Source organism: Bombina bombina, chromosome 6, assembly GCF_027579735.1.
Source record: "Bombina bombina isolate aBomBom1 chromosome 6, aBomBom1.pri, whole genome shotgun sequence".
NCBI classification, from domain to species: domain Eukaryota; kingdom Metazoa; phylum Chordata; class Amphibia; order Anura; family Bombinatoridae; genus Bombina; species Bombina bombina.
This window is the reverse complement of record NC_069504.1, coordinates 584283471-584304501: the sequence shown is the minus strand read 5'-3', so window position 1 is coordinate 584304501 and position 21031 is coordinate 584283471. Positions and strand designations below refer to the sequence as shown.

The following is a 21031-nucleotide window of genomic DNA, read 5'->3' as shown; positions in this document are numbered from 1 at the left end:
TTTACTCCTAATATCATCTTTTCTTTGTTCTCTTGGTATCTTTATTTGAAAAGGTAGGAATATAAGTTTAAAAGTCAGTCATTTTATAGTTCAGCACCCTAGGTAGCTCTTGCTGTTTGCTACATTTAGCCACCAATTAGCAAGCACTACCCAGGTTCTGAACTAAAGTAGGGCTGGCTTGTAAGATTACATTCCTGCCTTTTCAAATAAAGAGACCAAGAGAATGAAGAAACATTGATAACAGGAGTAAATTAGAAAGTTGCTTAAAATTGCATGCTCTATCTGAATCATGAAAGAAAAAAAATGGGTTCAGTATCCCTTTAATAATACTAGCTAGATATCTTATAGAATCACACAAGCCCAAAGAGCTTTACAGAATCGGCCCACAGAATGATCCATCCTCACGTAACAAATAATGTTGCAATAGACATTAGGAAGAAAAAGTCTCTACGCGATACTACATTGCACACTATTACATCTGTACAAATTCAGCTCCTAACTTGACCTACATAAAAAAAAAACTGTTTTAGTTACTGTCAAGAGGTTTATTGATCTCCTTTTTACTTATCAGAAAAGTTGTAGATTGATTTAATTACTTGAAATGTTACTAAAGACTGTCAGGAATAGAAATTTCCATTCAAAGCAGAAAAACAACTGTGTATTTGCATATTAGTAGCTATAAGTCAGACTCCATCAGCGCTTATGTTACTGGGCAATGAGTCATTGTCACCCAGTGGAGCTATTATTGCTCTTCTGAGCTCTTCTGAGCAAGAGCGGCATGGTACAGGCAGCCCACGGTAAGCAGGCACTACCAGCTCACCATAAACATGTTTTCTGCTAGAAAAATAACAGCTATTTTGTAAATGAAAATAGATTTCCTTTTACTTTATGTAGAATTTGTACTTATTTGCTCTCACTATTAAGAAATTCCCTTTGTTTATTAATACTTTGGATCATAACACAATGACATTTAGCTTCAAGTGCTTGATTTCCAGTTGTTATTGTTTGTTATGATGTAGTTTAGTTGATTTATAACATGCTTATAGTTACTACAACTATGCAATTTACATTCTCTTTTACTTTTTTTTCCATGTGTTTTTATTTTCTATTTTTTTCTAACTTATTTACTTTGTACATGTTATATGTCTTTGTAATTATGTGTGTTGTGTTTTGTGTAAAAATATCTATATATCTATCCTTCTATCTATCTATCTATCTATCTATCTATCTATCTATCTATCTATCTATCTATCTATCTATCTTATGTGTGTGTATATGGGTATGTTTGTTTGTGTATGTCACAAGTCTTTGTCAAATGGAGCAAAAAGTAAACAAAATAAAACATATTTTAGTATATATATATATATAATGTGTCTGTGTGTGTCTATGTGCAGCATTATGGGGCATATTAATCTATCATCTTGTACTTTCATTTGTCATTGTCATTATACAATGTCTTTATTTATTTATTTATTTAGTATGTTAGCTAAGTTAGAAGTGAAATGGTCTTGCCATAAGAAATATGGGTCTATGGTGGTTGAGGTTAACCATTTTTTTCTCTTCTTGTCTCTTTTGTAGATGGAAATATTTTAGTTTCAAGACCCCGCTGCTGCCCAAGCAGCGTCACTACATGATCACATGACTCTGGATATGGATGCAGTCCTGTCAGACTTTGTTCGGTCCACAGGGGCTGAACCAGGTCTGGCAAGGGACTTGCTAGAAGGTAGGGCTGTCACATATTCCTATTCATTTTTATTATGGTAAATTTATAATTCTCATGGTTTTGTCTAATCAAAATATATTAGCACTAGTGTATAAGATATTTAAAAGTGTGATCATAAGAACTGTATTCCCACTTTTTTTTGATTATTGATGTATTATCTCTTAAAGAGACAGTAAACATATTGACATTTTTAGACAAAATGTTTAGTTGTGTATAATTAAAAAAACTTTACAATATATTTAATTATTTATTTTCCCCCCTTTTTATGTAATGTATCCAGAAAATTAAGCAGTTTCTTATTCTCAGAATATGAAAAGCACCCTGCTGACCTCAAGTTTAACTCTTATATATCCGTGCATAATTGGGTTTAACAGATAACTGTAAAACAGAGTACATTGTACTAACTTTTTGACTGTGACTAGCCTTGTTGTCTGCTGACTAAAGCCCAGATTGGCTCCTCCAAATAAGGCAAATTGTGGGTGGAGTTGGGTTATTGAAAAATAATTGCAGTAAAAAGAATGTTAATTTGTTTTAAAACATACGTTATTCCATAGTAGCACAACAGACATGTCTTATAATTGCAAGGTGTTTACTGTCCCTTTAAGGCTGATATAAATGAATAGATTTTACTTTCCTCCGATATTAAAGGGAAATTATATGAAAAAAATCAGAGACAAAAAGACTTTTGTTAAAAATTATTCCACTAATATGTCACAGGAATTGCTAGGGTATATGTCCTTTTTTAATGAAAATGTTTAAATTGAGCTTGTCTACACTTAGTAACCTTTCTCATTTTTAACCTGTTGTTAAAAGGTCAGAAATAAGAAGGCATTCTATTGCATTTTCTTAGTCATATCTGTGTTTATTGTGTGTTGGATCTCGGGAATGATATTGTACCAGATTACAAGTGGGGCGCAATTTTTTTTTTTTCTGGCTCGCTAACGCAGCCGAAAGTAATCTTTTAACGTGTGTGGGTTAATGCGCGTATTACAAGTTGAAAGTATAAAGTTAGCGCGCAACCCTTACACGTTGTGCAAGGTCTACACTCACGATAACCAGACAAGCGCAAATTTTGTTTGCGCTCAAGCGCATTTGTTTACTTTCAACTTGTAATATGCACACGTTATCTTGTCCCCACTTGTCATCTAGTCCATTGTAGGTTATTTTCTCATGGCACAGAGTTTTATTTTAGAAGTAAGGGATGCAATAAACCAAGAACATTTTTTAGCTGTTGTTTCTAAGAGTAGGAACATATATATGTTGCCAAAACACTAACATTTATCTGTATATATATATATTTTAAATATTCACATTATATAATAAAATAAAACATGCTTTGTTGGACCTGAACTCATTGACACAAGCTGGATAACCTGTCTGCTACTGTTATGCTACCTAGCTTGTGCATATTTCAGAAGATTTAGGACAATTTAGGAACAAGAACTATGGAAAACGTTGCTGACATTAAAGGGACATGAAAGTCAAAATTAAGTGCTTATGGATTTGATAGAACATGCAATTTCAGCAGAATTTTCTGCTATTTACTTGTATTATCAAATTTGCTTAGTTCTCTTGGTAACCTTTGTTTAATGCATGCCACCATCAGTGTAATCAGCGTAGTATATGGAACAAAGCGTGTGTCTGATACATAGTAGCAGGGTGCTGACAGAAAGCGTGGTTCCCCAACCGCTAAGAAACAAAATATCAACAAGGTACTGCCGCTCACAATCCATGTAAAAACAGAAGTCCTTTAGTCAAGAATCATTAAAAAAGGCTTGTACACAAGGCGACATCCTCCAACATCTACACAGATTGTGTACAGCAGTACCTTGTTGATATTTTGTTTAATGCATACCTAGAGGAGCAGCAATGCACTACTGGGAGCTACTGGTGGCTACACACATAAATTATTTTCCATGGCTTATTGATGCTCTGGAGCTGACAATTACTATGGGGTTAATCAAAACCTATTGGTTGATTTATTTTCTAAAGGTTTTCTGCCTGAAAATGGCCCTTTTCATTTCAGTACAATCACAACATTGGATTTTGGCTATTTCTTATAGCGGATAGTGTGTTTTCAGCTTGCCCATAAAAGCCCTGTTTTTAACCTGGAGGCAAAAATCTCTCTGCATTTACAATATTTTTTTCTGATACTTTTCAACAGGTTTTCGAGACCATTTGGAATAATTATATTATGTTGCAAATGTGCAAGACACTCTGAAATGGCCACAGCAGACATTTTAGAGGTGTATTTACATACATGGTTTAGATTTATTAAAGCTTTATTTACCCTTAGTGTATAGTCTGTCTGCAGTGGGCAGGACACACATGTACGTCTTTCTGTAAATATTTGTTTGTAATTGACACTCACATTGTGTGCGATTTTCACTTTGGCATTATTACTGAACTCCTGGCCACAAAGGCGCGATCCTGTTTACAAAAAGCCCGGTCACAAAGTCGCAGTTCCGTTTAAAATCACAGTCATAAACATGCAGTTCCTTTTGAAATCATTGTTACAAAGGTGCAATCCCCATTTGTACAACATTTATGTGGCTGCAATATTGCAATTTTATTTGCATTTGTATGTTCCTTTAATGGCATGATGATTCCTAAAATTGAAAGATCTCCATTTTAGAGTGTTAAGTGATTGATGATAATGAATATTAAAGTTTCTAAGAGTAATGTTACAGCATGTACTATTGTATGTGGTTATGGAACACTATTTTTTTACTACTAGAAACCTTTTATAAAAAACTTATAGTCTGTTCGCCCTGCAATGTGTTTGCATATGTGTATGTGTATGTATTTTACTTATAGTGCTCCCTATTGGGTGAGGTTTCCTTCTTGTTATTGCTGGTAAAAAGATGAACCAGAGGAGCTTCCTTCATTGGGTTGGGACTGTGTTTACCTTATGTGGTTTAGAGCTTTCATTTAGTGCTCTTTTCTTCCTAATGGGAAAGAGTCCACAGCCGTATTCATAACTTATGGGAAATAAGAACCTGGCCACCAGGAGGAGGCAAAGACCCACCAGCCAAAGGCTTAAATACTCCTCCCTTCTTCCCTCATCCCACAGTCATTCTTTGCCTTTCGTCCCAGGAGGTTGGCAGAGAAGTGTCAGAAGTTTTTTTTTCTTATTTTTTCTATTTGTTATACTTTTATTTAATGTTAATATGTCTCTTATGGAGGGTGCTACCCTTCGACATGGGATAGGAGTTTTAAGTAGTCCTGTTAGCCTCTCGTGAAATGCCTGGGCGAAAGTTAGAGTCCGGAGATGCAGTGGGAGCTTCCACTGCGACACCATCCCCACTCGTTATAACAGCTCCTTTTAGCATTTGGCATTGTCGAACTTCGCTTCGCTACCTGCTGTCTTCTTTCGAGTCTATGACGGAGGCGCTGCTACTATTCATCACACTTGAAGAGCCGTGTTCCTGTTCCACGGCTTGATTCCGGTAAGATAGTTTCATTTTATAACATTGTCTGTAATGTGATTTTTTATGACAGTATAGTATGGGCCTCGCTGAGGTACCTTCAGTACAGATCTTGGAATCAAGGGATATTTCCTCCTTAGGGTGGATTGGTGAACGGGGAAGGGGTCTCTTAACATGTTTCTTATGCGATTCAACCTGCATTGGCTATGTGTGTATGGGCTCTGAGACTGAGACAAGAAGCGTTAATCTATGCGGTGCATAGTGGCTTTTTTCTGGGCTTGTGATTGCACGGCCTAGGACTAAAACCTTTGAGTTATGAGTATATGCCTGTTGGTTTAGACTTGCTTATCATTTTATATGGGCCTATTTGTGCCACCTTTCGGTGGCACGCTTTTTGAATTTCACGGGGCATCTGCTGGCCGTGCGTGTTTACGCTTGGGCGGGGTTTCTTCCTCTTCCGCATTCCTGACCGAGTCGTTTTTTTTCAATATTGTGCATTTATATTAGTCCTAGCCATGAAGGATTCTGATGCCAGGACTATTGTATGAGTCGTCCTCGGATGAGGATTGTCATTTAAACCCATTGTCACAAGTCTACCACTCTTATGTCTTGTGCCTGCATGGTTGGTCGGGTCCCTCGTGTCCCTTGTGCCTGTTGAGCCATCGGCCTCCGGGAGCTCTGTTCCTCGGGAGGCACTTTCCCAATCGCACACTCCTTTTGCTTTCGCAGGTGACCCTGACTTTGATGTCTCCTCCGCACAGGGTGGATTGTTTCCCCCAGGGATGGCGGGACATTTTCGTTTTAATATTTTTGCAGTTATGTGCCTGCCTGCCTATCCCGGGTGTTTAGACCGTGAATGGCATTGTAATATTCCCCCCAGGGGTGATTGTTCCTCCTTGTTGTTCTTTTCATTATAGGATTGTGCGGCTGCGTGTCCTACTACAACGTCTTTTTGACCTATTGGGGGATCCTTTCCTTTATCGTCCGGGGCTTCTCAGTTCTCGCACTGTTCTTCTGTATAGATTAATGGGGATAATCTTATCTCCGGTCGGTCTATTAAGAGCTTTCCCAGCCTTTTATTCTGAGGGTTCCGGTCGCTGTTTGGCAGGTCCTGCGGAGACATAGTTCCTTCTGGGCAGATGCCTTCGGGTGCCCTTGTTTATTTTATCCGAGTCGGATTTATTTACTTTATATTCTTTTCCTATGAGAATTCTGGGATTGCTTGGATTTAGTTCTTCCAAGGAAGTCGTTCCCGGGTTTTCATCTGGAGTTGGTGTGTATACTATTGATTGTTAGTGACGCATGTTGCGCTTGGCTGGTCCGGTAGGAACTACTGGTTCACTTGTTTTTGTTGTTTGTTTTTATAAACTACTCTTGTCCTCGCGACCTTTGGGTCTGGATGTAATGAGTGCTTGGGCTGGCTGTATCAGTGTGCTCCAGAGACATGGGCCAGTGGAGTCCCACCACGTCCCTTTGCATCCCCGACCTGAGGGGTGCAGTTCTTGCTGCTGTGTGTGGTTCTAGGCCTTTTTGGGCTGCCATTGGTGGTTCTCCTAGAGACTAGGTACTGTCGGGTGGCTAGTATAGGTCTGGTCCGGGTGTTGTGGCTAGTTGCTCCTACCTCCGCTTCTGGGAGCTTTTGATGCTCTGATGGGATCTTGGAGGTTGCAGCTCACCTGGTTTCTCCGGTGTTACCACTGGTGTTTCTGGGGGAAGGGGGCCCGGGTCCTGACAAGTGGAATCTGACCCCTTCTTCTCGGATCTCATCATAGGTTGGAGAGCGGAGTCTAGGGTTCTGTCAGTCCAAGTTCTGGCTATCTCTACTTAAGTCCCTGTTATCCCATTGGGGGTTGGGTCAGGATGGGGTCCATTGTTCTCCTTGGGGAATTTGGAATTGTTGGAAGATTGGGTACCTGTGGATGGGCTTCTGGGCCTTCTTTCTCTTGTTAAGTGTGTTCAGTCCACGGGTCATCCATTACTTATGGGATATATTCTCCTTCCCAATAGGAAGTTGCAAGAGGATCACCCAAGCAGAGCTGCTATATAGCTCCTCCCCTCACATGTCATATCCAGTCATTCTCTTGCAACCCTCAACAAAGAAGGAGGTCGCGAGAGGAGCTGGAGTTTTTACTTAATTATTCTTCAATCAAAAGTTTGTTATTTTAAATGGCACCGGAGTGTGCTGTTTTTCTATCTCAGGCAGTATTTGGAAGAAGACACTGCCTGCGTTTTCTATGATCTTAGCAGGCGTAACTAAGATCCACTGGCTGTTCTCGACATTCTGAGGAGTGGGGTAACTTCAGAAAATGGTAATAGCATGCGGGGTCTCCCGCAAATGAGGTATGTGCAGTACAATATTTTTGTTGCCTTGTGGACTTGCCCTTTGGGATTCTGTGTTCTCTGGTTTGTGGGAATTATCCCTGGGTTCTGGTCACTCTTTCTCAACACGTGCCTGTTTGTTTTTATCTCCCTCCCTTTGTGTGGGGGTGAGGCCTTATTGTCAGCGGTAAGAGCCTGATGGTTAGCTTCGCTACCTAGTGAGCAGTGGTTTTGCAGTTTGACTACGCTGATACTATTGCACCTTGGTTGCTAGCAAACTTTTAAGGGTCCAAAAGAGGAGTTTCTTTGCTTCCTCTAGAGGAGTGGGATCCTTAGGGATTACTCGGTTGTCGAGAGGATTGGTTCTCGGATGAGTTTTGGCTGCTCTGCGGCCTATAGTGGTGTTGCTCCACGCTGTCTAGGTTATGAAGGAGCATGATGTTTTGTGTTCCTTCAGGTAGCGGCTGTGCTTCCTCTCTCACACTTTTAGCATGGTCATCTTTTTCTTGATCGTTCTTCGGCTGCGGAAGTTTTTTTCTAGCTTGTGAGGCATCCTCAGTTTATTGTGGACTGGGTGTGGGTCTTGACTGTGGTAAGGGATTTTCCCTTTGAGATCCTGATCGGTGGTGATGATCGGGGCTGTGACTGGGTTATTGCCCCTGAGTGGGGTCTTCAAGGCCGGGGTCTTGGTTGCATCTACTCGTGGTAACTGTCCAGGTCCTTTGGACTGTCGGTGGTTTTGCATCCACGGGGTCGTTTTTTTTTTCTTTCATTGATGTTGTTCCCAGTTTTCGGATGAAACGGGACTTTGTTTTCTAGGAATATGTTTTTTCGGTGGGTGCCTTCAATGGTCTGCCTCTTACCCTCCCGTCTTGGCATTCTGTGTCCTCTTTGGCTTGGGTATAAATTTCCCATATGTAATGAATGCGGCTGTGGACTCTTTCCCATTAGCTGAACTACCTATTGGTAGTTTTGGTACTTAACCATCAGTCATATCAGTCCCAAAAATGGAAAGAGTGTGAAAGAATACAAGATGTATACTCACAAAAAATTAAATTTCTTAACGTTCAAAGTATGATTTACAGATGTTTTCTGTTTATGCATTTTGTCTGGTCTTTTTGCTCAGAGCCATTATCAAGAACATGGGGGTTGCCTCTATCTTACCATTTCCATGCATAGTTATGTGCAAATGTATGCCAGTTGGAAAGAAAGGCATATACTGTATATAGGGGATGTATACCCACTAGTATGGAATGTGGTTCTACTTTGAGTGTAAAAAAACAATTTTCTGTCAAGTATACATCCATATTTATTGGCACCTGTGATTAATATGTTACTTCTTGTGTATTTTCTGGTCTCCTTAATTGGAAATATTAGAAAATGTATATAATTATGCAATATTTTACTTGTGACTCAAATCAACAGATAGGAGAAATGCTACACCTTAATTTCCTTTCAAAGAGTGAATATTTTATTAAACTACAAATGCAGAGGTTTCTGAGTGATATTCCGTGTTGACACACTAGCAGAGGTAGTGTAAGTTAGGTGCTCAGAGAGTAGCCCCTGGATAGGCTGATCAAATCCACAGCAACCCAAAGTCCCAGCACTCAGAAAGGTGACCCGACCAAAAAGGTCCAACTTTATTAATATTATTTTGTTAAAATTGACATTCAACAGTTATTGCATTTCATTGCTTAATAAATAAATTAACATCTATCTGAGAATTTAAGCCGCGTGGGAAGCGTGTTTTAAGGTGGAAAATCCAAAAGACTTCCCTTTAATCCAATTTTAACTCTCTATTGCCACATAGGTCTTAGGGAATCAGGGTCCTCAATTGCCCTAACATTTTCTAGGAACCTGTGTCTGAGAGCTGTTTTTTTTTTACGACTTTACGACTTGTATATTTTTTTTTGGATCCCATACAAATGAGTAAATGCATGACATGGGTTGTGTTACAGTTAAATAAGTATCTAATATTAAATTCCTTATTTAGGGCCTATGATTGAAAACGTTTAACATCGGGACGCACAACATTTGTAACATTTGTAGCAGTCTTTTCTTTGTGTGAGCCAACTGGTATTGGTTAACATAGAAAGGAATCGAATATTTCTAAGTGTCTTTGCACTTTTAGGTATGAATTTACAACCATTTTGTACTATCTTATATAGTATAGGGTCACTATGTAAAATGGGCAGATGTTGTTTAATGATACCACATATTTGATTGAATTTGGTACTATATGTGGTGACAAAAAAATGAAGTTCATAAAATTGACTGGCTTGATATTGGCAATCAAAGTGATTGTTTTGTTTGTATTGCAAAAATTGTTGGCGTGGAATAAGGTCTTAGTTTTCTCAAATAAGGTTTTATCATAACCCCTCTCAGACAGTCTATCCAAAGTTGCTTGTGCATGTTGCAAGTTGCCTGTGCAAGTATCTGTGCTAGTACAGTTCCTCTTGACCAGAATAAGTTGACTTTTAGGTATAGACTTAATGAGATGCGGTTGAAGGCAAGGCTGAAAATTCAAATTATTGTTACCAGCCACAGGTTTACGGTGTAACCCTGCTAAAAATGTCACCAGTGCTAAGATTAGGCGATAGGGATATGTCCCAAAAGTTTAAGTGATAATAACTATGTTCAACTGTAAACTGCAAATTCATGTCATTTTATTGAACATATTTATTAAACTCCTTAACAGATTCAGCATCTATTTGCGAAATAAAGATTAAATAATCAATATATCCTCCAAATAAATAATGTGTTGTCTGAAGGGATTAGTATCTATAAAGATGCGCGAACAGCTCCCACCAACACAAATATAGGTTGGCATAAGAGGTCGCAAACTTTGTGCCAATAGCCAATAGCACATTTCTGGGGGTAGTATTTCCCCTAAAAAAAAAAGTAATTATGTGTAAGTAGGTATCCGGTGACTAACAATATTCATTTGTATCTCAGCTGACTAGCTGTTTCATCAGGCATGTAACAAGTGTAAATGAGGAGCACAATATATACACACACATATGTTCAAAATTAATTACCATAGGGCCAATAGGGCTAAGGTAGGCGTGTTTACAACTATATTTTTAGGAAAATTTATATAAAAAAAACTATATAAACAATTAAAACATGAATATAAACAATGTTAAAAATATGTGGGATAAAATAGAATATATACAATCCAAAAATTATATCTAATACAAATTTGATTTTCATCTTAACAACTGATGTTTCTTGTTTGGCAAAACTTCCAAACGGGTCCCATAATTTTTTAGCCAATTTTTGTTGATATATATTAGTAATATAGGCCCTAAGACCTGAGATTCTCATCAAATATGACTGTATCATCACTCAGGAATGTGTGTGCTAAGTATAACTGATATTGTATGTTTGGCGGGTGTTGTCTGTCTTTAACCAATAGATGTTTGCTTTTGGAGGAGGCATATTATACTTTGTAAGATTTGTGTGCATAATATACTCACAACCTTCATAGTTAGGGAATGTTTGTTATGCTTAGTTGTAAGTGGGCGTTATTGTGACGAAAGTTGGCGATAGCCAATCGGATGCTTTCAAAAACTGCGTAGCCACTCAAATACTTGTGAAATCAGCACTAGATTGTAATAAAAATTTAGGGAGAATTGCCAAAGATATAGGGTGTGATCATAATGCAACACTAGCGAGATTATTTTGTCAACATGGGAATTTAACATCAAAATAAAGAAATTTCTAAATTAGAATACAAATATTATCTAAATTACCATTTCTAGATGCTATGCTATGATATTTGTTCACATGATCAGAAGTGGGAGTGATTATAGTAGAGTTGATCACGTGAACAAATATCATAGCATAGCATCTAGAAATTCTACCTAAATTTTTATTACAACCTAGTGCCGATTTCACAAATATTTGAGTGGCTACACTCAGTGCCGTTTTTGAAAGCATCCGATTGGCTATCGCCAACTTTTGTCACAATCACGTCCACTTACGACTAAGCATAACAAACATTCCCTAACTATGAAGGTTGTGAGTATATTATGCACACAAATCTTACAAAGTATAATATGCCTCCTCCAAAAGCAAACATCTATTGGTTATAGTCAGACAACACCCCCAAAAACATACGATATCAGTTATAATTAGCACACACATTCCTGAGTGATGATACAGTCATTATTGATCAGAATCTCAGGTTTTAGGGCATATATTACTAATATATATCAACAAAAATTGGCTAAAAAATTATAGGACCCGTTTGGAAGTTTTACTAAAAGAGAAACATGTGATTCACTATGAACCAATAGAATTCTATAAAAAAAACAGCAATCAGTTAAGATGAAAATCAAATTTGCATTAGGTATAATTTTTGGATTGTATGTATTTTATTTTATCCCACATATTTTTAACATTGTTTATATTCATGTTTTAATTGTTTCTATAGTTTTTTATATATACATTTTCCTAAAATTGCATATTGGAAAACAAAATTTATGCTTACCTGATAAATTTATTTATTTCCGGATATGGTGAGTCCACGGCATCATAAATTACTGTTGGGAATATCACTCCTGGCCAGCAGGAGGAGGCAAAGAGCACCACAGCCAAGCTGTTAATTTACACTCCCCTTCCCACAAACCCCAATCATTCTACCAAAGGTAAATGTAGAAAAAAGGAGCAACACAAGGTGTAGAGGTGTCTGAGGTTTTAGTTAAAAATAACTGCCTTAAAATAAAGGGCGGGGCCGTGGATTCACCATATCCGGAAAGAAAGAAATGTATCAGGTAACCATAAATTTTGTTTTCTTTCCTAAGATATGGTGAGTCGACGGCATCATCAATTACTGTTGGGAACCAATACCCAAGCTACAGGACACAGATTATTAGGGAGGGACAAGACAAGTAACCTAAACAGAAGGCACCACCGCTTGAAGAACTTTTCCTCCAAAAGAAACCTCGTCCGAGGCAAAAACTTTAAATTGATCAAATTTGGCAAAAGTATGTAAAGATGACCAAGTTGCTGCCTTGCCAAACCGATCCACAGAAGCTTCATCTGTGAAGGCCCAAGAAGAAGAGACAGCCCTCCTGTAATGAGCCATAACTCTCTCAGGGGACTGCAGCCCCGCAGTCTGAAAAACAAACAAATTAAACTTCTCAACCAGTGAAAAGAGAAGTAGCAGTAACTTTCTGTTACAGAGAAAACAAACAAAAAGAGAAGAAAAAAATATTAAGCACGCACAACATCCAATTGTGCACACATGTTCCTCAAGAGATAAGAATGAGGACACAGAGAGGGAACAACAAATTCCCAAACAATATTTCCACTTAGGATAAATAACCGCCTTATCCAAAATAAGATAAAGCGAATCACACTGCAAAGCCGAGAGTACCTAAACTCTCCGAGCAGAAGATATAGCAAAAAAGAAAACTTCCAAGATAAAAATTTTAAATCTATGGAATGCAATGGCTCAAACTGAGCCTGCAACAAAACCTTAAAACAAGGTTAAAGTTCCAAAAGGAGTAAAAGACTTAAACACAGGCCTGATACAAACCAGGATCTGACAAAAAGATTACACGTCTGCCACATCCGCCAGACACTTTTGTAAAAAAAGGGGCACGCAGAAATCTGACCCTTCAGAGAACTGACTAACAACCCATCCTCCAGACCTTCCCAAAGAAAGGGCAAAACCCCTAGGAATCCTGACCCTACTTCCAAGAGTAGTTCTGGGATTCACACCGATCAGGAAATTTACGCCATACATTATGGCAAAAGTTACCAGTAACAGGCGTGCAAGCCTGAATCATGGTCTTAATGACCGAATCAGAAAATCCACGCTTAGACAGAACTAAGCATTCAATCTCCAAGCAGAAAGCCTCAGGAACAACCCCCAGGGTGGAAGAAATACATCTCCGCTAGGTCTGTATACCAGATCCTGCGAGACTTTGCAGGAACTATTAAATTACAGATTTTCACTCTCATTTGATACGAGCAATGACTCCTGGAAGGAGAGCAACTGAGGAACAGGGAGGTCAGACTCAAATCCAAAGGAACCACCAGGGTATTTAACAGAACAGCCTGCTGATCTCTTGACCTTTAACATAACTTGGAAGCTTGGTGTTATGCCATCTCCAACTCCAGCACCCCCCATTTGAGGGATAACCTGGAGAACACCTCTGGGAGAAGCACCCACTCCCCTGGATGAAAAACCTGACTGCTCAAGAAGTCTGCTCCCGGTATTCACTCCTGAAATGTGAATAGTGGACAAACAACAAATGTAACCATCCAACCAATGGACAATCCACACCAATAATGGCAAAGGAACTCCAGGTTCCTCCCAGGAGGTTAATGTAAGCAACTGAGGAAAAATTGTTCAACTAGACCCTGAAAAACCGGTTAAGACAACTGAGACCAAGCCATCAGAACATTGTAGATCGCTCTCAACTCCACGATGGTTATGGGAAGAGCAGAAACTTCCCAAGTCCATAGTCACCAACCCAACAGGCTAGCGACCATGGTCACTTTTACTCAGAAAGGTCTCCGGAAGCATGTGCCCTGAGACAGATGCTCCTGAGAAAACCAAAAGATTCTGGAGAATACGGGCAATGATCCCCCTACATCTTGCAAACTAAGCGAGCGCTCTACCACTAATTCCCTCTCTCTGATCAACAAGGAAGAAACTCATGTCAACAGATCTAGATCTATCCTCCGAGACAGAGCCACAAGATCCCGGTACACTATCTGAATATGCAGAACAGCATACTCTTAGATGGAATCAAGCAAAGCAACCATCAGACCAAATACCTCCATACATTGAACCACTGAAGGACCAAACAGAAGAGTACCGAAAGAGGCAAGAGGAAAGAATGATCTATTTTCTGACCCTTGTCAAAAATATTTTCAGAGAAAAGGAAACTAATATGGTCCCTAAGAAAACTACCCCTGTAGCAGGAAACAAGGGAACTCATCTTCATCCATCTGTGGGAATGAAGAAAGACAACAAGATCTCTGTATGAGCGTTTGCTTGTTGAAAAGATGGCACCTGAACCATTAAGACGCCCAGGAAGGGCATCACAGCAATTCCCTGAAACCTGACACTGCCAAAATAGCCCCCTCTGAGAGCAATGGCAAGGCCAAATGGAGGGAAGAGCCCCAAACTGAAAGTTTTTGACAGAATCTCAGGAACTTGAAAATACGCGTCCTCCAGGTCTATGGTCACCATGAACTGACCCTCCTAGACCAAAGCAAGATTGGAACCACTGGTTTCCATTAGAAGAACGGTACCCTGAGACAACTTGTTGAGACAGAAATCCCTCTCTTTCGGGAACCACAAACAAGAATGAATAACAGCCTAGACCCTGCTCCCTTACAGGAACTGAAACTATCACTCACAGGGAATTGAAGTCCCAAACGCACAACAAAAATGCCTCACTGTTATCTGGCCTGCAGATAAAATTGAGGCGGTAGAACCTGCCTCAGGGAGGAAAGGTATGAATTCTATGTAGAATCCCTGCGATACTATGTCTGCGGTCTATCTGAGACATCTTGTATCCATGTTTGAAGACAAACAGAGAGATTCAGCTCCCCAATTGGAGCGATCGCGGATTGGGGGCAAACTCCTTAAGGTCTATTCATCTAGTCTTGCGGTAGAAAGGACCTTTTTCCACCCTTAATATCAGATATATTCTTGTCAGATAAGGACCAAACAAGGTCTTACCCTTGTAAGGAAGCGCCAGAAACTTAGACTCAGGAATAAAAATCCAATGACCAAGATAAAGTCATAGCGCCCCACGGGCTAGCACAGCAAAGCTAGATATCTTGGCTCCCAGCTTAAAACTTGCATGGTATCATCAGAGATAAAAGAATTGGCTAGCTTAAGAGCCTAAATTCTGTTCTGAATCTCCTCCAAAGGAGTCCCTACCAAATTTGAACCAGACAAGGCGTCGCACCAATAAGATGCCGCACTTGACACAGTGGCAATACAAACTTCCATGTAAGCCTCCAGCTTAGTCTATTGATCTTGAGAAGAACAGCTATCCTCTCTAGGCAACGCAGTTCTCTTAGCCAGAGTAGAAATGAACTACTACTTTAGGCACAGTGCACCCTGATATTTAATGGAGACAGCAACAGAAAACATCTTTTTAAATATAGGAGACGGGGAAAAAGCTTGAGGAGAAAGCTGCAGCATCGCTGGAATAGCATCATCCTAAGAGACATGAGGCTCAGAAAATAAACAAATCTTAAAGTCTGTTTAATCCGGTGCAACAAATTGCACTTTAACACAATAAGTTATGCAACAATTTATTTTATCTAAAAATGCGTTATTACTTTAATTATATAAAAAACAGACCCCTGTGCCAAAAATGGCAAGAAATGCCCATACATTTATGTATTAAACTTTAAATACATTAAGTACATTAAGGACTTTCCATGCACTGTCACTTTAAAAGAAACAAAAAGAGAGATTTAATAATATCTCCAGAAAACGTAACCAGGTCCCAATTGGTTTATAAAGAGACTATAACCTCTTAGACTACTGAGTCTCTTACACTCAGAAGCTGAAGCCAAATTCACTACTCTGTTCACAGACTGATAAGGAGGCGGTGACACGTGACTGGACTCAGCCAAAGGCTGAAAATGGCGCCGCTCCATTCCTTAGACAAAGAAAGAGGGCAGAGTCACAACTACACCAAGAAACCAGACACGCAGAAACAAGAGCAGAATGTTTCTGCACCAAAATTAAATGACAGTCACAGTCAACACCGCTCCGACTAGGAACGGAAGGGCAAAAAGGAAGACACAATAATTCTACTTGTCTTGTCAGCTGAGAAGTGAATCTAACTGCAAAACATAGCGCACACTTTGTATGTTTCATACACACACATAAGTCCATAACAGGCTTACAGGATTAACCTGGTCTGCTGAAATTAGTCCGATAAAAACGAGCCCCACATAACTACTTAACTACTTCATCACCAATAAAGGGGAAGTAGTCTCTCTCACATAAGCATCCAAACTTGGATATTATTATGTCCCCATAAATGTCTGCAGATCCTTTTAAAGTGCACAGTCTCCCAAACTTAGAGAACAAAAGGCATATACCTACCTCTAGCCGTCCGGCAGGAGGGCAGCTTACACATCTCCATGAGCATGAGAGGACACATCTCCTCACAGAGACCTGTAGAAAGAGCAGCAAATATGTTAGGAAAACGCAGCAAGGCCCACCTTACAAGCTCTTAACCGCTTTAAAGCCACCTCTGCCCTTACTGAAGAGACTAATGTGGAGTACGGCTAGACCCAATCCTTAAAAAGGAGAAGGAACAGTGTAACCTACTCTGTTCTAAAATAATACAATCTTGATTGAAGTGAAATAAATCCAATTTCTTCAGACACCAAAATTTCACCTCCTCCTTGCACCGAAGGCAAAGAGAATGACTGGAGTTAGTGGGAAGGGGAGTCATACTTAACAGCTTGGCTGTGTCTTTGCCTCCTCTTGCTGGCCAGGAGTGATATTCCCAACAGTAATTGATGATGCTGTGGACTCACCATATCTTATGAAAGAAATATAGTTGTAAACACGCCTACCTTAGCTCTATTGGCCCTATGGTAATTAATTGGAACATATGTGTGTGTATATTGTGCTCCTCATTTACACTTGTTACATGCCTGATGAAATAGCTAGTCAGCTGAGAAACGCGTTGCATGTTTTATATTTTTTTTTTTTAAATAAAACTGTGATTTTTAAAGGGACACTAACCCAAATTTTTTCTTTCATTACTCAGGTAGAGAATACAATTTTAAACAACATTCCAATTTTACTTCTATTATCTAATTTGCTTCATTCTTTAGATATTCTTTTTTGAAGAAATAGCAATACACATGGGTGAGCCAGTCACATGAGGCATCTATGTAAATACCACCAATCAGCCGCTACTAAGCCTATATAGATATGCTTTTCAGCAAAGCATATCTAAAGAATAAAGCAAATTAGATAATAGAAGTCAATTAGAAAGTTGTTTAAAATGGTTTACTCTTTCTAAATCATACAATAAAAAATGTGGGTTTCATGTCCCTTTAAGTAGTCTGTTTTTTAACTACTTTTTCACTTTGGAGCACCTTACACCACTTGTTCAAACCATTTGAAAGAACAATCCAGGGAGACCTGATTCAGACAGCTAGTGTCTGTAACATCCAGCCTTCCTTGTTTGCACAATTTAATTGTGCAAACTGGAAGGTGAGTACCTATTTTGTATACTTTCTTGGAATCATTCTGTTAAAAGTTTAACCTGCACTAGGAGAAGTTCTGTGTCCTTTATGTTTTAAAAGGCTACAACATCCAGTCTACTGAATTCTGAGGGAGACCTTGCCCCAATCAGTCAGCTGGAGACTGCAAATCCCAGCCTGCGCATATTGCACTTTATTAGTGCACACCCCCTTGTGAGTAGTAAAAATTATCTTTGGATAAACTGCACTATGAGGCGCTCTTCTTTACATATTTTTTAGAATATTCATTTGTATAGTACTCTCAGAATAGTTATAACAATTCAGCAAGAAGTACTCAAGGGCAGCTAGGCCCTTTTCATGCTATACCCCAAAAAGAGCTCTCAGAAACATTTTCATATTATGGGAAAACAGCACCAAATTAAATAAAATAAATACATAGTGGGGCCTATTTATCAAGCCGTCAACCGCAGATATGCTGGAATTCCGCAGCGTAATTGTGCAGAGCCTGATCCCCTTTAGTTATCAAAGCCTACAGACCGGCAAAAGTAGAATTTTGTGACGTAACATACAATCCGCCGGTCACAGTCCGACACAGATCGATGCTTATGTCACTACAGATGTTCCGAATGCAAATTCGGCACTATCTGACTACTTTTGCTAGTTAACAAATAACTACCAGGTACGCTCACTACTATTCCGGCCCAGCGTACCTGGTTTTCAATCCGCCACCCTGGAAGAGGTGGATGCCATAGGAATCAATGGGAGTCTGAAAGCAGCGAAAGCTTATGTTCGCTGCTGCCCGATATCCCATTGATTCCTATGGGAGAATAAAATTAACGTTTACACCTAACACCCTAACATGTACCCCGAGTCTAAACACCCCTAATCTGCCGGCCCTACACCGCCGCCACCTACATTATACTTATTAACCCCTAATGTGCCACCCCCTATACCACCATCACTTACATTATACTTACTAACCCATAATCTGCCACCCCCTATACCACCACCACCACCTATATTATACTTATTAACCCCTAATGTGCCACCCCCTATACCACCACCACCTACATTATACTTATTAACCCCTAATGTGCCACCCCCTATACCACCACCACCTACATTATACTTATTAACCCCTAATCTGCCACCCCCTATACCGCCGCCACCTATATTATACTTATTAACGCCTAATCTGCCACCCCCTATACTGCCGCCCCCTACATTATACTTATTAACCCCTAATCTGCCACCCCCTATACCGGCACCACCTACATTATACTTATTAATCCCTAATCTGCCGCTCCAGACACCGCCACCACCTACATAAAGTTATTAACCCCTATCCCGCCGCAACTAAATAAAGTTATTAACCCCTATACCGCCAGCCCCCCACATCGCCATAAACTAAATTAACCTATTAACCCTTAAACCTATCAACCCGCTATATTAAATATTAACTCATCCCTATCTTATAATACATTTAAACTTACCTTTAAAATTAAATTAAACTATATTAATCTAATAATTAACCTACCCTAACTATTATAATAAAATTACATTAGACTATATTAAATTAATAATTAACCTACCCTAACTATTATAATAAAATTACATTAAACTATATTAAATTAATAATTAACGTACCCTAACTTTTATAGTAAAATTACATTAAACTATATTACATTAATAATTAATCTAACCTAACTTTTAAACTAAAATTACATTAAACTATATTAAAATAAAAATTAATCTAACCTAACTTTTATACTAAAATTACATTAAACTACAAATTAAATTAACTATATAATATATTTAAACACCTTACCATACTCAAATAATTTAAATCTACACTAAAAAATTACTAAATTACAAAAAACTAACAACTAAGTTAAAAAACAAACACTAAGTTACACAAAAAATAAACACTATTACAAAAAATAAAAAAGAAATTATCAAAGATTTAAACTAATTACACCTAATTTAAGGACCCTATGAAAATACCCCCCCCCTTCCCAGGGCATTTAGCTCTATTGCAGCCCAAACCCTAATCTAAAACTAAAACCCACCCAATACACCCTTAAAAAAATCCTAACACTAATCCCTGAAGATCGACTTACAGTTTTGAAGATCCAACATCCATCCTCCAAGAAGCTGGCAGAAGTCTTCATCCAAGCCTGCAGAAGTCTTTCCCCAGACGGCATCTTCTATCTTTATCCATCCGGCGCGGAGCAGCTCCATCTTCCAGACATCCGACGCGGAGCATCCTCTTCTTACGACGTCTTCTTCGGAATGAAGGTTCCTTTAAATGACATCATCCAAGATGGCGTCCCTTAGATTCCAATTGGCTGATAGAATTCTATCAGCCAATCGAAATTAAGGTTGAAAATAGGATTTTTTCAACCTTAATTCCGATTGGCTGATAGAATTCTATCAGCCAATCGGAATCTAAGGGACACCATCTTGAATGACGTAATTTAAAGGAACCTTCATTTGTGAAGAAGACGTCATAAGAAGAGGATGCTCCGCATTGGATGTCTGGAAGATGGAGCTGCTCCGCTCCGGATGGATGAAGATAGAAGATGCTGTCTGGGTGAAGACTTCTGCGGGCTTGGATGAAGACTTTGGCCGCTTGGATGAAGACTTCTGCCAGCTTCTTGGAAGATGGATGTAGGATCTTCAAAACTGTAAGTTGATCTTCAGGGGTTAGTGTTAAGATTTTTTAAGGGTTTATTGGGTGGGTTTTAGTTTTAGATTAGGGTTTAGGCTGCAATAGAGCAAAATGCCCTGGGGGGGGGGGGCTTTTTTATTTTCATAGTGCCCTTAGATTAGGTGTAATTAGTTTAAATCTTTGATAATTTCATTTTTTATTTTTTGTAACTTTGTGTTTATTTTTTTGTGTAACTTAGTGTTGGTTATTTTTTGTAACTTAGTTGATAGTTTTTTGTAACTTAATAATTTTTTAGTGTATATTTAAATTATTTGAGTAGGGTTAGGTGTTTAAATATATAATATAGTTAATTTAATTTGTAGTTTAATGTAATTTTAGTATAAAAGTTAGGTTAGATTAATTTTTATTTTAATATAGTTTAATGTAATGTTAGTTTAAAAGTTAGGTTAGATTAATTTTTATTTTAATATAGTTTAGTGTAATTTTATTATAAAAGTTAGGGTAGGTTAATTATTAATTTAATATAGTTTAATGTAATTTTATTATAATAGTTAGGGTAGGTTAATTATTAGTTTAATATAGTTTATTTGAAATAATTTTTATTGATTTTAAGCAGTAATACAGAGTTCTATTGATTTACATGTACAAGATAAATTCCTTTGGACACAAAGCCGT

The 21031-nt window shown here is 38.6% G+C and overlaps 1 protein-coding gene across 1 annotated transcript in view; it reads left to right on the top strand.

Annotated features, from left to right (window-relative positions):
* Positions 1-702: 702 nt before the first annotated feature.
* OTUD7A (OTU deubiquitinase 7A) overlaps positions 703-21031 on the top strand; it is a 423923-nt gene continuing 403594 nt past the window's right edge. Inside the window, exons 1-3 of the mRNA XM_053719344.1 lie at positions 703-797; positions 1479-1542; positions 1594-1723. Of these exons, the coding sequence (XP_053575319.1) occupies positions 703-797; positions 1479-1542; positions 1594-1723 (289 nt within the window). The remainder of the gene's footprint in view (positions 798-1478; positions 1543-1593; positions 1724-21031) is intronic.